The 17935-nt window shown below is 27.4% G+C and overlaps 1 protein-coding gene across 1 annotated transcript; it reads left to right on the plus strand.

Annotated features, from left to right (window-relative positions):
- Window positions 1–521: 521 nt before the first annotated feature.
- Window positions 522–14560, plus strand: LOC108559606 (serine proteinase stubble). Its single transcript, XM_017916936.1, has 6 exons — window positions 522–552; window positions 2780–2971; window positions 11351–11528; window positions 13167–13380; window positions 13893–14084; window positions 14381–14560. Exons 1-6 carry the CDS (start codon window positions 540–542, stop codon window positions 14558–14560), a joined length of 969 nt encoding a protein of 322 aa, XP_017772425.1. The 5' UTR covers window positions 522–539.
- The last annotated feature ends 3375 nt before the right edge of the window (window positions 14561–17935 follow it).

The following is a 17935-nucleotide window of genomic DNA, read 5'->3' on the forward strand; positions in this document are numbered from 1 at the left end:
AGGGAATTTCTCTGTAAAAAACAAAACAAAAAATACATATTGTTGGAATATTCTTGAAAGAGGGCCAAAGTAATTAACAGATGATGATGATATTTTTGAATGCACATTTTGGGTGGAGGTAGTTGAATATTTCTGGGGATGGTGGGAACGAATGGTCCGTCATTACTTGACATAGCTTTCACTTGCTTCTTGCCTGGAAAAAAAAAAGAAGAAGGAAAAAGAAAAAGAGGAAGGTTCAATGTGTCTTCAGCACTATTAGAGTTTACTTCCGATGCTCGAAAGTCGGTTGCTCCACATGTGCTTAGCAGTAGTAAGAATCCGAGTGCAGTGCAGTTAAGATGTCGGTCTTCTTCAGAGTGGGTGTCTTGTGGTGGACTTTGTGGTGTCTTGTGGTGATCATCGCGTGCTGCTTCAGCGCAGTCCAGACTGTTCCCAGTGAGAAACAGACTCAGGAATTAATGATCTTGGATGCTCTGGGCAGGAGATCACCTGTTGGTGGTTCATCCAGTAGCACCAGCGATACCCAGGGAATCATCGATATGCTGGGAAGAAGTATGTCAAAATTAATTTGTCGCGGTCCTAAGTAGATTGGTAGAATGAAATTCTGCAGGGAAATGCACTTCCTGTCTAATCAACGTTTATGTATCGCTCGTAAAACTGTAATTACTGACCCAGTCTTCATGCAGGCAAAAAAACTCAGAACTTTCATTAAAATTGGATGAGATACATCAAAGTATATTAATTAATTTGAATTTATGTAAAAATATTATTTGGTAAAATTATTTTTAATTTATTTAGTACCAAACAGACTATTGACCAAAGTGTGCGGGTCTATTTAAATATATTTATTTATAAAGTAAAATATTTAATATTCACATATTCTTTCGCAATATTTTGTTCAAAATTAGACAATATATCAAATCAATCAAATATGAAAGAAAGAACCATGAAAAATAAGGTGATAATCTACAATTATACTGTCAAACTAAAAATTGTTAATAGGATTTTTAAAAGTATAATTGAAAATATTTTTAATGTACTTGTATTGAATAATATTTTCCAAAGAAATAATAATTTATTTGTGTTCATCTAAAAAAAACTTTTTTGGTTATAATTTTATGAATATACTAACATAAAATATTAATTACTAACTCAATTTTCATAAGATAAAACACGTAAAAAAGGATTATAAACATTGTATGACATAAATCCTAGTACAGGAACATTTTATCAATAATTATTATGATTATATAATTTCTTCTATATTTTATTATAAAACTGTAATTCAATAATATATTTAACAATGTATGCAAACTTTAATAATACTTATCCTGTCTTAAAATACAAGACAGAAAACCAAGTAACTTGATTCAAAATGTATGGTATATATGAAAATTCAACTAAACTATTTTTTGAATTCATTTAAAGTTAAGACAAAACTGAAAAAATATATACAATTTGATAAAAAAAAATCATTTAGTTTCTCTTAACATGAGATGTATAAACTAATAATATTAGAATTAATATCAAAATGTCATCTTTAGAACAAAATAAATATAAATAACATTTCTTGTATAACAGATACAAAAGAATTTAAGCCCGAAATTTTAAATAATTTTTCATATTGAACAAGAAAGAATCAAATATTTAACAACCTATTATATAAAATGTAAAATCTCTTTGAACAAAGTTTTCAAGTCTTCGTGGAAGGAAAAGCAATTTTAATGAATCCCTTCACTCGAATCCTCTTGAAATGTAAACAGTTAGTGGAAAAATATTTTCCGTAAAACGTGTAAATCTGTAAAGAGCTTTTCTCCTTTTCATTATGGACCTTTGATCCTATAGAATTTCTACCTGCAAGAATATGCGCGTTGTAAAATTATTTAAAAGGCGTCTAGACGTCTACAAACAGCTCTCATAAATAAACTTACCATAAAATGTATTTGCTAGTAAATTTCATATTTTTTCTATATTCTATATTGTTTAGTTAAAATTGCAAAAATAATATATTATTTATATATAATAGACAGTTTGACAAATTTTTGTTTGTAATAATTGATGTTGATAAAAATATGAGATTTTGAAATAATTTATAATTTAACATTGCTATGACAAAATTATTTTTAAAAGTTATTTGAATTAATACAAATTCGACAATTATGGGTGAATTATAATGTTTTAATAGTAGAAATATACATTAAATAGAATAAACACATTTCTTGAATAAAGAAACTATTACAAAAAAACCTCGGTTTCCGAACAAAATGTCGCAATTTTCATGTCGGGGAACTTTTTTTTACCTATTACCCCATTATGACGAAAGGTGGTCCAATGCTAATATTTTTAATCGATAATTTGATAATTAGCCTTCAGAATCCACTTTTAACTAATTTGGGGTAATTAACCAAGGTTTGCGTATTATGTAAAATGGAATTTAGTATTAAAAAATTGTCATTTATATACTTTTTAAGTTTCTTGTAAAAACATAAATGTTTGATTAATTTCATATGGTTTAAAATTTATCTAATATTGAAACTATTTTTTAATAGTTATTCTCCAGTTATTTATAAAAAAGAAATTAGATTTTTTATATTTAAATATTAACATTTTTAAGTTTTAATATAATATACTTGTCTCACAAAATGACTGTAATTATATTTGTTATAAATTGACTTAACTTGCTTAACTTTTATAAGCTGTAAAACCATGAGAACTATCTTTTCATCGTTATATCCTGTTATAATATTAAGTTTGCTAATAACAAGTTTTATTGTTTCAGTGATTCCACAGTCATGCCGTTACAAAGGTGTGAAATATGAATGCGGCTTGAGCATAAGCTGCGTTTTAGGTGGAGGAAGACCACTAGACTTATGTTCTGGAGGGATGATCTGGGCCTGTTGCGTCGACAGGGATACGCATTCATCCTCCTCCTCTCATCACACTCCAGACCAAGGAGTACTAAATAACGCCAGTAAGCAAACCAAATCTTATTAAAAACCATGTATACAACAAAGTATTAATGAATTATTTATAAACAATAGGAACTTTTTATTGAATAAAAACTGTAATTTGTATATTAAATGGTTAAAAAAAATTACTTTTCAGAGCTAAGTTATTAATTTTCGTATTATAAGACACACCATTTTACTTAATTTTATAATACTGAATAAGAACAATAGCTTAATACAAACAGTATATAAATACATCTTTTAATAGTTCATTTAGGAATTAATTTAAATCAATTGTTTATTGGCATACTATTTTCTTGCATATTTAAGTGCGTTTCACGGAAAAACCGCAGAGTTTCCATTTGATTAACGCGTTTCTACTTTCACCAAATTAAGTTTGTTAAAGATATGGAAAATTTGCAGGACGATTTTTCTTCTTCAATTTTACAAGGATTTAACATTGTCATTTTATAAATGATAATCACATGAATAATATCTTGTATGCAAATGGGTATAGCTAACAAAATTGTACTGTTCGGTTCAGTAAATTTTGTTATTCGAAGCACGTGAACTTTCCCACGTATTCTCGAAAATTATTTAAATGTTGGCCAACGATGCATTGTTTATTGAACATTGAATAGAAATTAACGTCATAATATTTTTTTGGCACACACGCTCCATATATTAACCACAATATATTCGAAGAAACCTAAAATAAACGTTCTCATAATTTAATAATAAGTGAAATGTTGTTACTTTTTAATAGAACCAATTTTATTTAGTATAATGAGAAAGTAAAAGTTATCTTTTTATACGAAAATATTTTGGACGATATCTATAACTAAGATATAAATAATTTTATTAAAAACATAAATAAGAAATATAATACAATTTAGTGACTCAAAATAATATTATATGGTACAAATGTACATAAAACAAATAATTTCATTATTAATAAACATTAACCAAAATAAAAATTATTAACTTTTTTATTTTTTTTGTACTATTCTTTGAAATAAAGAAATATAAATAAATTTATAAACAATTATATTTGAAATATAACACAATATAACTACAATAAATTAATTGGACATTATATTAAAAATATGACAACAGACTGAGAATTTGACCGACAAATAAATTTGAAATTAAATATAACTAAGACTGACAACGCGACAAAATAATTCATAACTTTATTTTATAATAAATAAATTGACATTACGTTCAACATATGACAGCAGACTGACACAATTTGACCGACAAACATATTTTAATTTTAATATAACAATGATTGACAACGCGACGAAATAATTCAAAACTTTATTCTACAATAAATGAATTGACAGTAATTTAAATATCTGACAGCAGACTGACAATTACCCCCACATATTTGAAAATAAGAGCGAGGAAATAATTCATAACTATATTCAACCATAAATTAATTGACATTACGTTCAACATCTATTAGCAGACTGACAATATGTTCGACAAACATATTTCAAATCTGATATATTCATTACTAATAATGATTTCATAATGAATTCATAACTTTATTCTAAAATAAATAAATTGACATTACGTTCAACGTCTGACAGCAGACTGACAATTTGACCGACAAATATATTTGACATTAAATATAACAATGCCTTACAATGCGAGGAAATAATTCATAACAACAATAAATGATTTGACATTACGTTCAGACTGACAATTTGACCAAGAAATACTTTTGACGTGATGAAATAATTTAAATAAACTGTATTCTATAATAAATGGATTGGGCATTTCTTTCAACATCTGACAACAGACTGACAATTTGACCTACAAATATTTTTGACATTTAATATAACAATGAATGAGAACGTGATGTTTTTTTATGTCTTATAGTTTTATTCATAATCTGTTCATCAATGTGATCATTGAATAAATTTAAGATCGCGGTTGACATTAAATCTTTTCCGGTGGATAGTTACCATTATGATGATTTGATTTTTTTTTTTAAATTTGTAAGTTGGCTGTCTTGTCGGTTAACTTTAGTAGTATATTGATGTTCTGCGATTCTAACGCTGTCATTGCCCATTGCTGAATTTGTTTCATTTGACTGTCCATTCATGATAAACGAGGGCCCTATTGCTGCATGCACCGAGAGGGCTAACAAAGGGCCTGGCTTGACCATTATTTGAACCGGCGCCCACTAAATCGTGGGTAGGGCGACTTAACCATTCGGCTATTAGTCTCCCATAAAATAATTTTAAAAAAAACTGTATTTTATAATAAATGGATTGGGTATTTCTTTCAACATCTGACAGCACACAGACAATTTGACCGAGAAATATTTTTAACATTTAATATAACAATGAATGAGAACGCGACGAAATAATTCATATCTTTATTCTACAATAAATGAATTGACATTACGTTCAACAATTAACAGCAGACTGGCAATTTAACCAACAAATACATTTGATATTTAATATTACAATTACTACCAATGTTATTAAATATTTTATGACAATTTTGAATTAAATTGAATGATTTTATGATAAAAATCTGACAACAGACTGATATTTAAGATAACAACTACAGATATCGATATTTTATACATTCAAAATAATATTAAATTAGTATTTAAGAATTTATATTTGATGCTAGTTATTAAAAAATATTTTATTTTTAGAAATACTACATTTTCTCAACTAATAAACGTTAGTTAATTCAACAGGCTTGTATTGACAAGATACATGTGATTTATAATTAAATGATAAAATAAAAAATAAAAACTATGTAGAAAATATTACAATTAATTAAAAAGTAAATAAAGAAACAAAAATTAAATTATGAAACATTTTAATGGTACATCACAAAAATATAAATTATTATACAAAATACGAAATACTTTTTGTAATTAAAAATAATGTAATTAATTTGTAATTTTAAGAATCACAATTAAAGACCAAATACACTTTGGAAATGTTGTAATATATGCAACAAGCGTAATAAAAAGTGAAAATCCGTTTCGGTGATCAGTTTCAATTCATATTTTATTCATTGTATTCCATTATGCTATAAAAAAAGAACACATTTGCGTTCTTTCTTCCATTTACTTACGCAATCATAAGCCGTATAAAATGGAAGGTAAATAACTTTCAGAAATATCGTTTAAACATAAAATATAACACGATTTTATAAAATAATCTAATCTCATCATTTGAATATGATGGAATACGCATTTTCTCACCTTTTGAACATTGATTGACCAGAATTTAACGATTTACTTAAATGCAACTGCAATTTAAATTAACATTATTGTCAGAATATTACTTTAGTAATAGTACGTTAAATTAAACAAAAAAAAAAGAGTTCTTAAAATTTCCTTATATATTATAAAGATAAACATCCTTTTTGCGCTTTCTATTTGTTCGCATTCGAAATATCATTAGAGTGTAATTTTTATAACACTTTTTTTTGACAAGAAACCGTTAGCCAGCAACGAAATAAAACGATCCATAAACAGTAAAATACCATTGTTCCTGCTAATTGTCTTTTTTAATTCACCATCAATTCATTAACATTTCGCTAAAGATGGTCTGTTTCGATAAGGTATGATAGACATTAGGAGCAGTGAAAGTACGATGATGAACGTCCAAGAAATAGAATAATCATAGATAATGGGGAAAAAGATGTAGGATGAGCGAAAGAGGAAAGTAAGCGGATTGTTCGCTTTTTAATTTCAACGATAAAATTCGCCGGCGAAATTCATTGTTCGGAAGGAGTGGAAAACGGCGAAAGGAAGTGGACGAGGAAGCAGGAATTCCACTGAATTGCGTAATCGCATAAATACTAATTCCGGGTTTATGCGCGAAAAAAATATGAATAAACGCGTATTCTTCGTATTGCGTAAAAGATTTGTATTCATTTCGTGATGAGGAAAATGAGGTTTTTTGATGGAAGAATAATGGAGCTTAATCTCCTGTAAATTCATTTCCTGTAAATAGTGTGTTAGAGATTATGTAGTAGTTGGTTTATGATGCTTAAAACTAAAAAGCAAAATGGAAAGTAATAACAATTTAGAAGTTACATAATGAATAAAATATGTATTTCTCTATGTATATAAAACCTGAAGTAAATAATAATCTAAACTAAGCCTGAAAAGTAATTTATTATAGATTTTGTATAAGACATTCAATAAGAATTTATGTTTTAAAATTGAAAACAAAAAGTAAAAGATAGTATGTTTATATAATTACATCAAATTCCAACGTTTCTGCTAAAGATTTTTTATGAGAAAATACATATTTTACATTAAGAATAATAAAACTGTAAAAAGTATATAAATTATTTTGTAAAGTCGAATTTTTCAAGTTAAAAATTGAAGATATAAAATAAATAATTTAGCGAAACAGAAAAAGTAAAGTGAAGAAAAATTTAAAACGAGAATTGTTTCTCAGTTTTACAAATTTTGTAAAGTGTGTAAATACATTATTTCATTAAAAAAAATCGAAGTTATATCGATATAAAATGTATCTAATGATGCTCAAAACTCGCAAAAGTAATATAAATAATTTGTTCGTAGTTAAAATTATTTGAAATGTGTCTAATAAATCATCCAATTTGGGTTTTTAATGCTCAAAACTGAAATGTATAAAATAAATAACATCTGAAATAATATTTATTTTTTTGATATGTCTAATAGGAATATTGTAAATATCATCAGTGTATTTAGGTTAAGGTTAGAAAAAATTAATGTATAAGTTTACTAACAAGTATAACTAACGTGACAGTAACAGACACAATTCATCTAGTTGGATTTTATACGCCGGATCCGGACTCCACTCATCTCGATCATCCCGAGACCAATTCTGTGGAAAGGCCGTACAGGCCACCACCCTATTACCATCAACATCATCCTCATCACAACGATGATGTTAGGCCCATTGAGCAACAACACCACCAACACCAACGGCCCGAATCGCCATTCAAACATGATTTTAACTATATGGGTAACGAAACGCAAAACCGACAGCTCTCTTTTATTTTCGATTGCGATTACGTAATTTCAAAATGTCTGTCCGTCTTCTCGCACTTCCTCATCCAGCACAACACTCTGTGCATTCGGTCGGTTCAGTTCAATTAGCGAAAACGCGATTTTCCTTCCTGTTTTCACTGAACAAAGTGCATCTTCCAAACTGTCGGTTCTTCTTCACAACACAATTACCTTTACACGGTCGATCGCACGCTTCAATTCTACAATAGAATTTCCAGAATAGGCACTCGTTTCATTCACTCAACTAGGTCACATGTTTCTATTTTTATTTCCATTTCGTTATTATTTAGTTTCTTTTGGCTATGTAACTCACTTCTAAGTAGTTTTTGTTCATCTTACGTATTTTATTCTTCAAACTTATGTAAGCTTTATGAAAGTTTGTTTGGTGTCTTCCGTTGGTTCAAGATTTTATGGTTTTGGTAACCTTCTTTGAAAACAATTTCAAATTGCATCTTTTATTCGAAACAATTGTATTATACTTTTTTTTTCATAAGCAAATAGATCTCACATTACTAACTAATAATGATTAGTTTTAAGTACAGATACTAACAAATAATATTGTATATAACTTGTAAATTTAAAATAATGTTTATAGTATAAATATAAAACATAATATTTTCATATTACTACTTCCATGTAGAATACATTTGTACTCTACTTTTTCATAATCAAATGAATCTCAAATTACTAATAATTACTTTTAAGAATACTAACAGATACTATCGCAAATAAGCTGCAAATTTATATAATTTTTTATGGCATAAATATAAAACACAATTTAATATTTTAATATTACTATTTCAATGTAGAACTCATTTGTACTATACTTTATCACCATCAAATGAATCTCAAATTACTAGTTAACAATGATTAGTTTTAAGTGCATATACTAACAAATAATATTGTAGATAATGTAAACTAAATAGTCAATACAGTTTTTGTATGAATATATTGTAATATAATCTACTAACATTAACTTAATGAGGTAAGTAATTGTATATATTGTGTATAATTTAAGGTATATGTGAGGTATTAGTCAGCATGTACATATATTAATACTAAACATTACATTTTCGTTAATTATAGGAATAGTTGTTATTATTTATAATAATTTTAACCCAAAACTTCATAGTAAAGTTTTATTTAAATTATCACAAATGCATATCATAAACTTCATTTAATGCTATAAAAAATAATATTTCATATATGTACAAATAGTAAACATAGATGAAATAAATTTTTAACATATACTACAATACTAATATTGAATCAACTATCATTTTGTACAAAATGTAATTATGTTTCATAAATCCACGATTGTAAATAATTTTACATTAACTTACATAGATTTTCTCTACAATACTAACATTTTCTCTTACTTATTTAATTTTGTCTGTGTAGAATATTGGCTGATGATTTCAATGTAAAAATCACTCAGCCGTTGTATTTTATAAATGTATATACGGTTAGTTCATTAATTTATTTTTAACACTTTGTATATATTTGTACATTTACTAAGTTTTATATATTTAACCGTTTTCTTTATATGTAATTAAGTATTCAGGATTTGAAAGAAATGGATTTTCTTGATTTATTAAACTATTTTTTTGTTACAAAAGAAGCATTATTTTCATATTTTTCATTAATTAATAAACAAACAATTTTTCTATTTATTTATTGAATGCTAAATGGGTATATCTTACTACTTTAATAAATAATTAAAATACTCGTATAATATGGCTTTGATTCAATATAGTCCGGTTTGAAAACTTTGAAACAAACTAAATTTAAATTGAACAAAAATAAACATAAAAAATTAATACGTTCTATTTTTGTATGAATTTAGTTCTTCGTTTTTAAGCACTTTGCAATATTGGTGGTAACCAGACTCTGAAATTCTTTCATCAATACATATTTTTAAGAATATATTTGTATATAGAATTATTAGATTCTGTCATAAAGGCGACAAAATTAGAAAATAATGCTTCTTTTATAACAACTTGTAAATAATTTTAAATAAATTTGATTATACATAAACCTAGAATTATATTAAATAGAAATTTTGAGTAGTATATTTGTTACATTTCAAACAAATTGTATGTATTTCGAATCACGCATTTGTATATAGTAGTTTAGTTAAATAAGGATAGATTTTATTTATTTGCAAATCTTATTACAAAAAAAATCATATTTTAATCATGAAAAAATAATTAATAACAACTAATGAATACTTTCATATTACAAATTACTATAAAAATATGTATATATTTGTATATAGGTTTGCAATCAACCAAGATTATGATTTATAACATTAAGTAAATAGCAGATATGTATACAGAAGGTCAGAAGGTAATAACAATACACTACTTCATTGCAAACAAAAAGAATTTTATTTGTTTGATCGAGTTCCGCAATCAGCGATATATTAATTTATCTTACGTTCCATTTCATTCAAGGTCTATAATTTTCTTCATTATTTATTAATTTGAGATCATTTGATGGAATGTAATTTGTTATTAGCCAATTTTATAAATTAAAATATAAAATTATGAATTTAATGCAATTATTAAATTGTAGTATATATGATTTTTGTTCATCTGATTTAAATATAATGTATTATAGATTAATTTTGCAAATTAAAATTCTTAATTTTATGTAAATATTCAATTACAAAATGTAGATGGGTTCGTGTGAGAGTAAAGTAAATGATTAATTTTGTGGGCCCCAAGTAATGTTTTAATTAGAGGACTCAGGTAAACTAAAGCTTGAGGGGCCATTACATTTCAATTTAGGACCACGGAAATAGTGTTGTCTTAGCTTGCAAGTGTTCATATTTAAAAAAAACTTGTTCATTGAATAATGTGGGTCTGTCTGCACCGCACCCCGCCACGATTGTTTGTATATAATTTATATATTTATGTATATATGTTGATTTATTGTTAATTTGAGATCATTCGAAGGATTTGTGGAAGCATTTTGTAAATTAAAATTTAAAATTGTAAATATTATATAAATGTTAATTTGTATTTTTCTGTACATAATGTATATATGATTTAATTATTCATTCTTCGAAATTTCTAAATACTGCAACAGACTTGCACGTTGTTCTTCTCTATTTACGACTCAATGGGCTTAACACGAATTTCTCTTAATCACCAATTCTGTCCGACGTTGCGCAAGGGTTTTCTAATTAAAGGAGCGTAGAGGCAACTCACATAACCACACGAGAAAACAAAGGCAAAACATAAATAAATAAAACAGTACCTTGGTGTTGCGAGCAAGAAGTTTATTAACTTCTTGTCCCGTCTCGTTCTCCTCCATGTAATTCATGTGCATTAAATGCTTGTGCTTTTTGTAGGTTGCGGGGAGCTTTACACGCGAAGCAACAGGATTGTGGGTGGCCACTCTACAGGATTTGGGTCTCACCCTTGGCAGGCAGCTTTAATCAAGACGGGCTTCCTCAGCAAGAAACTCGCTTGCGGCGGAGCCCTGCTCAATGAAAGATGGATAGTCACTGCCGCTCATTGTGTTGCCACGTAAGTTCATTACACCTATTCTATTTTTATTTATTCATTTTATTTTGAAACCTGAAAGGTAATTCAATCACATTAGACTTCATCCAAATGGAAAGGATAATAATAGCAACACTGCACATGATTAATATCCATTAGATCGTATTTTTGGGATGTGGTATCCATTTGCGTTAGACTACAAAAGACCGTAATTTAATTGGAAATAATTGACTAAAAGAGAAATAATGTTCGGTCACGTTTGCTAAGCGTACTTGTTTATTTAAGATATTATCTTATAATTATATTTATTCCACTAAAAGCAACACAAATAAATATTACAGCTACAAATTCTACCCAGTTAATCGTTTTTTACTTATTTATTTGATTAACAATAAAGAATAATTCAAAGTTAATTAATTTAAAGTAATCAAACATTGCATCAGCGGTAGGCAAGCATGAAGTCAATGAGAGCCGCATTTCATATAATAAAGAGCCACACCATGATGTTAAATACCATCGTAACAAAAGCGCGCAGGACCAAATAGCGCCTGCACTTAACTCTATGAAAAACCATCACTGTTCATGTAATTAAATTAATGAATTAAATACAAAAAAAGATTACACTTATTATTTTAGATCTCTTGTTTTTGAAATTCATGAGTTTTTATAATTAATTAAAAGTGTTTTTAAATGTATATAATTAAAAATGAAACAATAAATGAAATATAACACATTTAATTCCATGAATATTGCATATTTTTTTCCGGTTTTATTTCAAATCCACTGGGAATTTGCACACATTTTTCATGTGAATTGCGCCGACGAAGCGATAAACTGAAAATCCAGTGGACCGGAACTGCGAATTGCTTTCAGCCTGGCACGAGAGTAATAATTTTAAAATGAATTGTTAAATTTACACGCGTTACTTGGATCATAATTTACAAATAAAATGAAAAAAAAAAATACAAATCGATTTATACGGCGGATGCGCCGGTAACAGTATTTATTTTGTGTTAATATTAATTTTTTTCTAAAAAAAATAATAATGATTTATATCGTGTATTTCGTGTCCCCAGATTTTAGTATTACAATAATAATATATGAAATTTTATGTTAAAATATGTTAAAATGATAATTTGGATAGGAGTAGTGTCTCTTGTGAATGACTATTTGTTCAGAGCCTTACAACATTTCTTGAATTATAAAACCTTCAATGATGATAACACTGAAAAATTAAACCTAGTTCAGTTTTTTGCTGATAAAGACCAGAAGTTCTATGAGCGTGGGATAATAAAGTTTAATAATTATATAAAGAAAATCATGTTTCATTAGTATAAGAAAATCGGCAATTATTTTGTTGTCAACCCAATAATTATGAAGAAAATATAATCAATTTATATAGAATTAATTCTAAATTGTTCATATAAATATAATAATTTATGTATATAAAAAATCTATGTTCATGTGTTGATTTATAAATCTTTATTAGTCCCATTTTTTATGGAAAGAGCCATCAACCTAACTTATAAATTAGTTAGTACTCTCAATTAGCATTAAATGTAACCAGTGTATATGAATGCAGAATTCTTATTGCTATTACGATTGTAGATGTTAATAAAATAAATTTAAATTATTTATTAATTTATGAGTTTTTCTTTTCAGAACTGCAAATGGAAATATAAGGGTGCGTCTTGGTGAGTGGGATGTTCGGGACACTGAGGAAAGACTGTCTCATGAGGAATATTCCGTGGAGAGGAAGGAAGTCCATCCATCCTACTCTTCAGCGGATTTCAAGAACGACGTCGCTTTGGTTAAGCTCGACAGGAACGTTAGATTCAAGCAACACATCATCCCCGTTTGCTTACCATCCCCACAGGTACGATTTATTTTCCTTGCACCAGTAGAAAACTATACTTTATTTATACACCGAAACATATATAATAAACAATATATTAAATATATACTATATATACTTAATCTGTAAGATCTTATGAAAGTTAAGTATTGAATGTATTAATAATAAATACAAAATTATAAGATTAATAATAGAAATAATTGAATAATATTGAAATGCCATCTTGTGGATTGTGCAGAAAATAAACAGGGAATAACTTCAAACATTACATAATTGGTACTTATGATCACTTAAAATAATTAACCTTATGTTAAGTTTAGTTAAATAAAATAATTTTAAGATTAAACAACTTTAGTTAGGTACGTTACAAAATTCATCTTAACATAAATCATAGTAAATTAAATCCAGTTACTTAAATTAGATCAATTTTATAAGTTATGTTTACGTAAATTAAGTCACCTTAAGTTAACCATTTTTTTTTCCTGAATTATAACTAAGACAAAAATATTTATTAAAAAATTGTTCATTTTCAGCTGAAATTGTCTGGTAAAATGGCGACAGTCGCTGGATGGGGAAGAACAAGACACGGCCAAGCAACAGTTCCTTCTGTTTTACAAGAAGTAGACGTCGAGGTTATACCAAATGAGAGATGCCAAAGGTGGTTCAGAGCAGCAGGACGTCGTGAAACGATCCACGATGTTTTCATTTGCGCAGGATACAAAGAGGTAATCGTTATTTCCATGCCATTTTCATGTTATTTCCAACCCCAACCAGCGTATCCTCAAACCCAAACAAAAAAAAAGTAAAGCGTAACCATCAATTATACAAAGACCTAATATTTTACGGGGACGAAAAATGTGTTATACGAAACATGTACACAGCGCGACGTAACAAAAATCTGCTTTAAAAACATATTAATCTTCGTATCATTTATACTGTACTTCCATTTTTCTCTCTCTCTCTCTTCCCTAGCGTATGAAATTTGATTGATATTAATGTAGTTATTTTGATATTCCCACAGGGTGGACGTGATTCGTGTCAGGGCGACTCCGGAGGTCCTTTGACGATGAACGTCGACGGGAGGAGGACTCTCATAGGACTCGTTTCGTGGGGCATAGGATGCGGAAGGGAGCATCTCCCTGGAGTCTATACCAACATCCAGAAGTTCGTTCCATGGATAGATGCAATCATGGATCGCTAAGTGAACCACTCCAAAAGGAAAATCCGATGTGCCACACACACGAACCTATCTATCTATATACACCACATTGAAATAAGCCACACTCGAGCACAAAGAAAGTGGCCAATTTATTTCAACAATTTAATGAAAAACGAAGACGAAAGCTTTATATAATTTATTTAGTAACTATTAAGTGTATTTATTGTTATTATTTTTTACGCAACTATTTCGTATTGATTCGACCAAGGATGAACGCGATTCAACCATTCGCAAATCTCCATGGAAACCTACCATAACCATTTAACATCATTACTACAGTTAAAGAATTACTATCATTTTTTTTTAATATTTCTGGAATTACTTTTATTTTTGTATTATAGTTATTAATCGTTTGTGTTTTGTGATGAACCCATGTGATGGTTTTACTGTTACTGTTGCATCGGCAGGGATGTGAACATTTTTTTTTGTTTAGTATTAATTATATTTTTTTACATAACTAGACTAAATATTATGATTCGCAATTATATCGATTCTATTACATGTATTTTTTAATAGAAGTAATCTGTATCAGATGCAATTCATAATTGTAATTTATCCAAGTAAGTCTATTTTATTGTTAATGTACTTATTTAATTAAGTAGGAAAAAATATATAGTATATATGATAATGAAATTTAATAAACAATATATTTTCTTATAATGAATTCATGCATTTTTATTTTCCATTTAACTCAATTTACAATTTGTAAACATTTCTTTATAAACAATATAATTTCATAATTTTTCTAAGAATCCTTAAAATTAAATCAATTATTTTGAATATTTTTATCAATAAAGTCCACATTATTTAAACTCCTTTAAACTTTTCTAATTTATATGTTTCTGCTATTGTATTTTCTTTTATATTTTGAATTATACTATGGAAAAGTTTCAATTATATTTACCAGCTTTCTATGTGTTTCAAACTTTTCATATTTTCTTTTAATCATGGTTTTCTCAAAGCAAGATATTATAAAAGTACATAAGTAAACAAATATTAATTAATGTCAAAACCAGATTCCGGAAACTTAGTATGAAGGAGGAATAGGGAAGAAAATCATGTTGTGCAATTATAAAAGAAACTTTTCAAATAAGAAATAATCCACATGCGAACTGAATTAAAGTATTTGGAGGGTGAGATCAAAGAACGTAAAGTTTGTAAATTATATTGGATTATAAATTGTTAGGGAAGTTTTTACGATGAAAAATAAATAGATTAAAAAAATAAAATTGATGAAAATTTCAAAATAAACATGGATGATAAAATCAAATGACAATACAAACTATTAGTTCTAACTTTGAAGTAAAAAGTTTAGTATGGACACCAAATTAATTCAGAAAATTACAAAATTGCTGTCCATTTTTCGTTCTAAGAAACGGATCAGTTTTATATTTGAACAACAGAGAGGAACATAAGAAATTTCTATATTTTTTCTAAGATTTTTCAAATTATCTTTCATTATAGACCAGCAAGATTTTGGGACAATTCCTTAATTGTTTTACGCGCATCGGATTCCATTATCAATCCTAAGAAGTCTGCTTAACTTTGGTTTGTCCTTGAACTCCCTGCCAACATATTGAAACGTTTGATCTATAGCACTTACGAGGATACAAGATGTGTCCAGAAATCTGACAGATGGTCTAGGTAGATTCTTTTGATTTCAATCCTTTATCAAGTAAAACGGCATAAAAAGCATTTATTTTTTTTATTGTGGGCCATAATTATCAAAACAAAAAAAACTATTAACAGAACTTCAAAGCAATAGCAAATTCAAAGGCATTAGCAATAAACTCGTTCCAAAGTAACGCAACAATAAAATACATTCCTTTTCGCATTACCTTTTATATTATATTCAAAATAATATTACAAAAATAATTATATTTTTGTAAAATTGTAATTTGATTATAAGTGTTTGAAGTTTGTAACTTATTATAAGGAAGATAAATTAGTTAAAAGTTTAAAATGGAGTTGATAAGTTGATGTTTGCGTATTTCATGGAATTCTCTTGGGAAACAAAAATTAACACGGAAATCTTCCTAAATTTGAAAACAGCTACCAAAGTTTTAATATTTTCTGTAGATTACGACAACAAAATTAATTACATTGTTTATAATTTAGTAAATTTTAATTATTGATGGAAATGAAAAGTACTATGGTCAATAGCCCTTTTGGAATATTTAGTTACTCTTTATTTGCTTGTGAATTTTATGTTTATTTATGTCTATTTAAATGTTTCAATTAAAAAAAATTGAATTAAGTTATCTATAAACAATATTATATAATAAAATTTTCAATATGTGTCATTTCAAAAGAAGTGATGTTGACAAATGTTTAAAACCCGAATATTATAAGAATAAATCATTATTACATATTTTGTTTACCTCTTGAAGAATTTAACGATATGACTAATTCCTAACACAATTTTTAATTTGAAATTTGCGTTGTTTATCACTCGGAAATTCCAAGCCATTCTTTCGAACACATCAAACAGTAATTAATGACTCTTCGTTAAAAATGATAACGCAATAATAATATTTCGAGACGGACTAGAAACTGGTTGTTTCATTAAAGATATCAGAAATGATTTATAGCTATTGTTTTGCGGATTAGCGATGCATTAGTTCCAGTTAAGTTGACGGTGAAAGGATGTTATGGCAAATGTGAGTAAGAGTATTCACTCTCAAATTATTATTAAATTATTATTATTACATTAATCACTTAAAATTCAGGGAATTGATACAATTATTAACAAACAAAAATTGAACTTATTTAGTAATATGTCATTGAATTGAACAGTATAAATATTTAACGTATTAATAACAATAACTACATGAATTGCAATAATAATAACATTGGATCAATAAAGTATAAAATATTAATCTTTGCACTGCCTCTTTGATTAACAAAGAAAAATTATGTTATATATAAAAAAATAGATAAAAGCTTTTAGAGATACTACAACTTCATGACTATTTTTTTTATTAATATTTTATCCAACATTTCAATTAAGTGCAGAATTTTAGTAGCAATCAATTTTAGATAAATAAGTACTTCTTCAAGACTATTTCTTCACTTTAGCTGATCAGCTCAATTCATGATATTTTCCAGTTTGTTTCAATATCAAAGTTTTCACATTTTATTTCATATTTGTTTTCTCTATTAGACCAGTCTTATCCATTAGTCTAGACACAGTGACTAAGGCTCACAAAGTTTTTGGGGGCACACGAATATTTTCGGTGCCCATAAAAATTAGTTCATCATTTTTTCTATCCATGAACAATATTTAAATTGAAGATTCTTTACAACAAAATATGTATTTTATGGTCGTGATTTAATTAACTCGTGCCTAGAACCTAT

Source organism: Nicrophorus vespilloides, unplaced genomic scaffold, assembly GCF_001412225.1.
Source record: "Nicrophorus vespilloides isolate i.1.1-1 unplaced genomic scaffold, Nicve_v1.0, whole genome shotgun sequence".
Classification (NCBI taxonomy): Eukaryota; Metazoa; Arthropoda; class Insecta; order Coleoptera; family Silphidae; genus Nicrophorus; species Nicrophorus vespilloides.